Source organism: Dendropsophus ebraccatus, chromosome 11 (assembly GCF_027789765.1).
Source record: "Dendropsophus ebraccatus isolate aDenEbr1 chromosome 11, aDenEbr1.pat, whole genome shotgun sequence".
Taxonomy (NCBI): Eukaryota; Metazoa; Chordata; class Amphibia; order Anura; family Hylidae; genus Dendropsophus; species Dendropsophus ebraccatus.
The window spans coordinates 46,651,613-46,659,700 of NC_091464.1; the positions used below are offsets into that span (position 1 = coordinate 46,651,613).

At 40.2% G+C, this 8,088-nt stretch overlaps 1 protein-coding gene across 1 annotated transcript in view; it reads left to right on the forward strand.

The window, feature by feature from the left end:
* Positions 1-3,701, forward strand: part of COL26A1 (collagen type XXVI alpha 1 chain) — a 280,252-nt gene extending 276,551 nt beyond the window's left edge. The window contains exons 14-15 of the mRNA XM_069944702.1: positions 651-735; positions 2,293-3,701. Coding sequence (XP_069800803.1) covers positions 651-735; positions 2,293-2,447 — 240 coding nt within the window. The 3' untranslated portion in view covers positions 2,448-3,701. The remainder of the gene's footprint in view (positions 1-650; positions 736-2,292) is intronic.
* Positions 3,702-8,088: the final 4,387 nt, after the last annotated feature.

The window sequence follows — 8,088 nt, forward strand, 5'->3', positions numbered from 1 at the left end:
ATAAAAATTTGAGTAAACATTTTTGGCAGAATATTTCCATTTTTATTTCTAAAAAAGAATGGGTGTGCCAAGCTGTATCACAGGAATTCTTACATTTTACATCCTGTACTTGCCAAAGAGGGCTTCTAGAATGAATGTGAGGATCATAAGAACAATTCACGTCCTACCTTGGGACATATATATCAGCCAATTTTTTAATGTTGCTGGCCAGGAAACCCCCATCTGTTTTAATTATGGATAAACTCAATTTGGCCTCTAGTCAGGATGTGTATTACTGTTAACAGTTCTTAAGCTTTACAATATCTTTTATTGCAATGCAAGATATGGAAGAATTATAGATGCATTTCATCAATTTATCTATCAATCGATCTACATTCTCTCTATTTTTTAGATAACACATAATAACCCACAAGCAGCTATGGTTGTGTTCACATAAGCATCATGACTATGGTTTATAATGCAGACATGACCACTGTGACTGATCAATTTTCATGGGTTTAATCAGGGATCTGATATTTTTGACAGCGAGAATAATGTAGACTGAGCTGCTCTTAATGGAACCATGTTGTACAAGTGTACTTTGTGAAAGCTGAGTTTGGGTGTGATTTTCTCTCTGTCTATTATTGTAATAGAGGTAATTTCTTTTCCAGGGAGAAGCTGTCCAGCAGCTTAGAGAAGCTCTTAAAATTTTAGCAGAGAGAGTGTTAATTTTGGAGCATATGATAGGAATACATGGTGAGTATAACATACAGAATAATCAGAACCAAATGTTAACTTCCTGTCTTACTCTTGTTCAGAGTTTAGACATGCAGTATACCTCCAACAGAAAGCAATAACAAAGTGTTAATAGAGTCTTATAACTGAAGTTTTCTTGCAAACATTACTTTATTATGAGTTTATTTTACTGGTTCACATCCAGGGTATTTTGGGATTTCAGGATCAGACACTTTTTAGCTATTTTTAGCTGAATGGCTGTAAGCATTTTTACCATTTCTTTTTCCAGTTTTTTTTTTTACTTTCAATTTTTAAAAAAACATAGTAAAAATATGATATTTTATCATCAATTTTTTTATTTGGTAATCATATAGAAGTACTCCAAATAGACTTTAAAAAGGAACTATCAGAAGGTTAGATGGATTTAACCTGATGATAGCTCCCTATTGAACACGGGGCGCTGAGGATGAAGGTAAGTCTCTTACCTTCCTCCTCGGCGCCATTCCTGTGCAGTTAGTAGTTTACAGGGAACCAATCAGCCCTTTCCAGTAAGGCTGTTTGGAACACCGCCCCCAGAGTTCCCGCTCCACTGATAATCATTAGAAGGGGTGGACCAGAAGGGGGCGGATTGGAGCTCTGGGGACGGGGCAGTGCTCCTAACAGCTTTAACAGAACAAGGATTAAACAACTGCAAAAGAAAGGTGCCAAAGATGAAGGTAAGAGGCTTACCTTCATCCACAGTGCCCCATGTGCAATAGGGAGCTATCAGCAGGTTAGAAATTTGTGATTTTCTTTTCTTTTAATATTTTGTTTGAGTTGTTTTTGTATTTTTGGAACACTATTTTTCTATACTGTATGATAATCAGCCATGGCACAGTGACAATTTTCATTGATAGGACTGAGCTGCAGCTACAGTAGTGTGCCTCACTGAGAGCTTTGCATGTAAAACCGAAGAAAAGAGGAACAATGAAAAAACACTCATCCTTTCAGCACCAAGTATTCAGCTGCCTGACTACTCGTGCACTAGGCTTCGAGCCTGCACCACAAATAGACATAAGTGTAGGTTTAAAGGAGTACTCCAGGCATTCAGCTTTTATAAATATTGCTGGGGCTGCACAGACAGTAATATACAATCTATGATCACCCATCAGTAGTCCTCCTGTGGCATCTTTGGATCTCCCTCTGAACGCTTTGGCTGCTTCTTATGAGAAGGATCTTGGCAGTGACAGCCTTCTCAGGCAATCACTGGCAAAATCATTGTCCCCCTTCAGTCAGTGATTGGTTGAGCAGGCTGTCACTGCTGGGACAAGTCCGTTTTGGAGGTAGTGGCCAGAGCATTCAGTGGTGGTCCCAAAGATGTCACAGGAAGACCCTTGAAGAAGCATTTTAGGTGAGTATGGGTTGTTTATTATTTTCTGTTAAGCCTCTGCAATATTTAAACCAAAAGATGAATGCCCAGAGTACCCCTTTAAGGTCCAAGACCACTGATCGTAAATTTAAGGCAGGTGGTCCGTAAGCGGTTAAGTCTTTCAAAAACAACCAATATTTTCTTACACGTGCATTTCCCTCTCTCCCCAGATACACTCTCATTTGTGGAGCCAGGCTCTGGCCAGGACATTTTGGGTTCTATTACTTCCAAAAATCTAAAACAGAAACGTGAGCAGCAACAGAGATATCAGACACTCGATATCTTTTCATCACTGCTGGACGACAGTGAATCAAGTCAGAACTGATAAAAACATGGACCTCTTTATCTTGTGAAATCAGAATCTCCAGCCCTCTTACTACAGAAAGATGAATGGCGAGAGCTTTACGAATGTTATGGCATGTCGCTGCAAGAAGTCGTAATGAGAACCAGATACTTTCATTTGCTGCAAGTCTTAATTACAGTATGAATCCATGTTCCAATTGCAAATCATGTGTCAAGACAATATTTCTTACATAGATATTTAGCAAATTACACAAATGTATCACTATCCATCCAATGTTTGCTTTTGTAATGCATTGATTACTTTTAAAGGCCCAAGTCCCAAGTCACATCACGGGTTATCTTATAATTCAGATATATTCATTTAATGTACCCGGTATGTCATCACAATGAAAACAGTATGGACCCTGAACAGTTCCAGATACCATTGCCTCAACCGTTTACTGATAAAACTATTATTTTCCTAACATATGACAACATTAAGTTGGAAATATTCTTACTGGTGCACATTAACAAATCATTGGTGGAATTTTTCATGTACATATACGTAATACAGATTATAATGACCAGTTATTATAATTACTATGATTAAGAACACATTAGAACACTTTATTGCACATACATGAGACCTCAGTATATGTTTTCCCTAAACTCACTATATATAATACATTGAATATAATTATGGTCCAAGAAATCTGAGAATCACTAATGCTATCAAAGATAGATGACATGATAGATCATTCAATTTTTAATCTAAATAGGTTAAATAGTCAACACTGATACATTCTTTATATATTCTCATTATGGTCAGAGCTTTGTTTACCTGATAGAGGGCTTCAAGTTTATCTTTATAAATACTTACAATTTAAAGGAGAAGTCTGGTGAATTATAAAGTCTGGCGGCTGACAAGGGCAGGGGGGAAATTGATTACAAGTACTAACTTAACTCTCCCTGTGTCCGTGGTTAGCAGCGGGACCGGCCGCAGGACCCTTGCCGGGCTAATCGATTTCCAAAGCTGACATGTCACGACCCGGCTGATGGACTGTCCGCTCAGCCAGTCAGTGACTGGAGCGGGACACTACACCCGTCACTGATTGGCTGAATGGCCAGTTGTGATGAATGGGAAAAGGCCTGTCCCAGCTGATGGACTGACCACTCAGCCAATCAGTGACGGGCGTAGCGTCCTGCTCCTGTCACTGACTGGCTGAGTGGCCAGTTCATCACCCGAATTGTGACGTGTCAGCTCCGGAAATCGACCGGCAAGGGTCCCGTGGCCTGTCCCACCGCTAACCACAGAAACAGAGAGAGTTAAGTTATTACTTGTAATCAATTTCCCCCCTGCCGGCTGCTGGATATTATAATCCACTGGACTTCTCCTTTAACATATAATATGCTGGCTTCTTTATAACCTAATGTACCATGCTCCCATATTCCCTCTAGTTATGGCTGCAGGCAGCCAGCTTGTTGGTTTTATATCTATGTCTATGCAGACTTTTGGAGCTTTGTGTCAGATAAAATAGCTCTAGCCACTAAAAAAATATTGAGGAATTAATTTTACGATGTTTTTCAGGTATTAAAATAAATATATACTCTTTACAGTAACACTTTTTATCTTTTACACTACAGAAAGTCATTTCAAAAGATTTCTAAAAACCTGGTTGGCTTTGTTAGATTATCTCTTCAGAATGGTGATCATGTGATTATAGTTCTCTGGCTTTGTTATTTAGCATATTCCTCTTTGCTATACCATAGAATGTTCTCTGGGCTAAACAGAATGCACAATATTGAACTGATTTACACAGTACAGTGCTAGATGGCATGTGGAGAGAGAAGGGATTACTGATGTGTTAAGTTTGTAAAGTACTATGTGAGCAGAAACAGCAGCAGCAAGATCACAGCAAGTGTTATACTTTGCATTGAGTTGTTACTGTTACTATTATTGTTGTTGCTGCTAAGAAACTAAATGCAGGAGAGAGATTACACTGTAGCATTGTAGACATGTAACAGTAAATACATTGGTATTTACACAAGGACAACCTCCCAGAACTTAATGGTTGGTCAGAGATGAGAGAGAAGCCTTAATTTACATTTGAGTAACAATGAAGATCATTGGCAGGCTTCCACACACTCTCTTTCTCCTACACATAGTACATGGTAAATCCCACCCACTTCCCATAATCTGTCCTGATCTAGCTGTTACTGTAGACAGATTTACCCTGGCAGCATGCAATGGGCAGCAGATTGCAAAAAAAATAGAGAGACAAGAATTTGGCCAGACTTTAGAGCTGTTTTTTTATGTAGAGAGTAATTTCTGGTCAATGGAGGGATTCATTCTACTGCTAAAAACATCTTAATTTAATGTTTTAGGGATATAAGTAGTTCCATACTGTGCTACATAATCTGGATTGACTATGCAATGTACAGTACTATCAGAGCCTGTTGATGAGATCAGAGAATTTACCTTTAGGCTTTTAACTGCATATACCAGCAAGTCAAAACATAGTCTATCAGTAGATTCATCCAGCAAGAAGACAGTCACCTCTCCTCAATGTAAAATCTTGAATTTATTTCTTAACCAGAGAGCATGAGTAGAAACCTTGTGAAGGTAACATGCAATACATCGGCCTACAGTCATTTCTATCAGAACAATGCTTTTCTTACTTTGACACAAAACAGCCATAGGCCCATGTGCTGCGTGTTACCTTAGGTAACAAAGGTGATGCTAATGCTTTGTGACTAAAAATAAAGATAAATTTGTACATTGCAGGTGAATGTTTATAACATAAAGTGTCCCCACTGACAAGGGGTCCACTTTGTAGATACAATTCAGATGATCCTGTGGTTGTACAAACCACACAGGTAGCAAGCTTCCATGGGGGCCCCGAAAAAGGGGGAGGAAGCCAGCTCATGTGGGTTACACCCATTTTCGTAATGTGCGGTGATAAGATGATCACTACTCTCTCTTCACAGGCACTGCTACATCGGCACATGGTTCATAAAAGTGGGTAGGTGGTAAACAATTGCCTGCCTGCTCATTTATGTTTTCCATAAGGAACCTTCTCCTCTATGTATGCCACAATAAGTAACATGGCTACACACATTTTAAAAAATCCACATGGTACTTATGTATGTTCAGTAACATTTTTACTACAATATTCATAAAAATAAATCCATAGGGGCAATTTTTTACATTTTCAGGTTCACACCAAATTGAGAGCAGGTGACCAAACACCAATGCCAATTCATAGGCTGCAAAAAGCTAATTTCTGGAGCAAGCTTCATGTTCTCAAAATTTGCAAAGAGCCATATCATTTTTAACTAATCAGAGCCATATACTGGAACATCTCTATTTTCTGATTTTATTTATTTTTTTACACATTATTATGGGGCATAGCCATTTTGTCTGAGCTGTTTTAACAGCATTTAGCCATATTCCTTACAGCAAGCCCCATGGACCATAGGACAAAATAGACAGGATCTGTCCCATTCAGGTGAATGAGTAAGGCTTCTGGGCATGCTCCATGACTTTTAAAGATATAATTTGACAGGGAAGGGAATGCCGAGTGAGCATTTCCTATGGCAATCGGATTCATCTCCGCTCATTTGCATAGTGAGCGCACAGATGAGCCGCGGTCAGATCTCCACCAGGAGCGGGATACACAGGAGGCGGTATGTATTCTGGGCCCTGTCCAAGGGTATACGGGGGGCTGCCCAGGGTGACAGGTTCCCTTTAAGGCTAGTTTCACATGTAACAGATTTGCAGTGGATTTGCGAATTTGCAGCAAAATCCGCTGCAGATCCCTTGCCTGTCATTTTCAATGAGAAGACATACATGCAGCAGAATTGACATCTCACTGAGACTATGTAAGTGACAGCCCCCTTAACCCCCCACCTGCCGGAGCATACAGTACCTGCTCAACGCTCCGGCTTGCTTCAGGGATTCCCGGAGTCTAGGCGTCCTGCTCAGCCAATGAGTGTGCTGCCCCACCCCAGCCACTGATTGGCTCAGCGGGACGTCCAGACGAAAAAACAAAGCAAGCCAGAGTATGTCTTCTCATTAAACATGACAGTAAAATCCAGCAACATTATAAAGAAATTAGATGGGACTTTTGTCAAAATTTAATTTCTCATTGTACTGTTTACATTTTGACCAAAAAATAAAAATTATAATGAAAAGATAAACTAAATCCATCCATATTAAAAATGAATTATAAGATACAATGTGACACAAAACACATAGCACAAGGGTTGGGTGCATGGCAGTGGGGCCAATAGTTCAAGTGGTTAAAGCATACTAAGCAATATGTGTATTTTTATGGCGTGCAATTATATCGACCTTGAAGGCCACCGCCGTTTTGCAGTTTTCTTGTAAATCATTAGCAGTTTCTGCATTCTCCTATGAGATGCTTCAGAGAGAGGGACAGGACACATAGCTAGGCATTGGTCTTAGGCAGGAATCTAAGACTCAAATATGGACTCTTATTACTGTATGTATCATGAAGGGTTGTGCTTCATGAGTCAGGTGATTCATAGAAATTAGGGATGGTCCGAACCTGCCGAGGTTCGGGTTCGTATGGACCCGAACGCCCGGCATCAGACTCCCTCTGTCTGCCCGCTCAGTGGAGTGGGCGGATACAGCGGGAGGAACGCCTGGAAAACTGGGATACTGTATCCCAGTTTTCCAGGTGGTCCTCCCGCTGGATCCGCCCGCTGCATGGAGCGGGCAGACAGCAGGAATCATTACCAAGGGTTCGGGTTTGTACGAACCCGAACCGAACTCGGTTCGGACCATCCCTAATAGAAATACATTTGAAGTATATTGCCATGTCTTCTATTCATAAATAAGGTGCAATATAATCTTGTTGGCTTCATTTGCAAACCTATTACCCCAAAAATAAGGTTGCATAGTGTTCCTTGATGATGTGAGGATTTTAGTTTTCTTCCAACCCTGCCAAGTGCAGTTGCCAAAGAAGCAAGCTACAGCAGGCTTCAATGTGATCCAATCTTTAGTTTATTGCAATACCATAGATGTACAAAAATGCCCAAATTTTGACTCATCAAATAACATACAGGCCTTTGTCATGCTTGGCATGTTCTTAATGGGTTAAAAAAGAGCATTTTGGGGGGAATATATTAATGTTTTTTGTATAGGTTTTAGTTTATAATTATTGCACAATTCAGAGCAATTGCTTATTTGCTCAAAATTCACAATTTTTCCTATGTAATACATAAGCGATACTTACGCATGAGTGCTCCATGGGAGTGGTGCTGTTCACTGTGATCACTAAAAGTGTTTTTACACAAGTTTTATAGTGGATGCATTCAGGGCCGTTTTAATACATTGGTGGGCCCGGTGCACAGCCCTCAAGAGTGCCCCCCCCTTCCCTTTCGGCACATGGTATAATGTACTGAATTTGCCCCCACACTGTATCAAGAGCCCCAATACATACAGTAGTTACCTTATAACACTATTTCCACCATACAGTGATTACATATTACATAAAAACTGCACTGAACAAAACAAAGATATCACCAATGATACCATTACATAATACCGCCACATCATGACCCCTAACACAACAACCCTATAACAGAGTGCACCAGAGGCGTCTTCTCCAATCAGAGTCTGTCACCTTTTCTTTTTCGCTCCATCCAGCCTGGGCCAC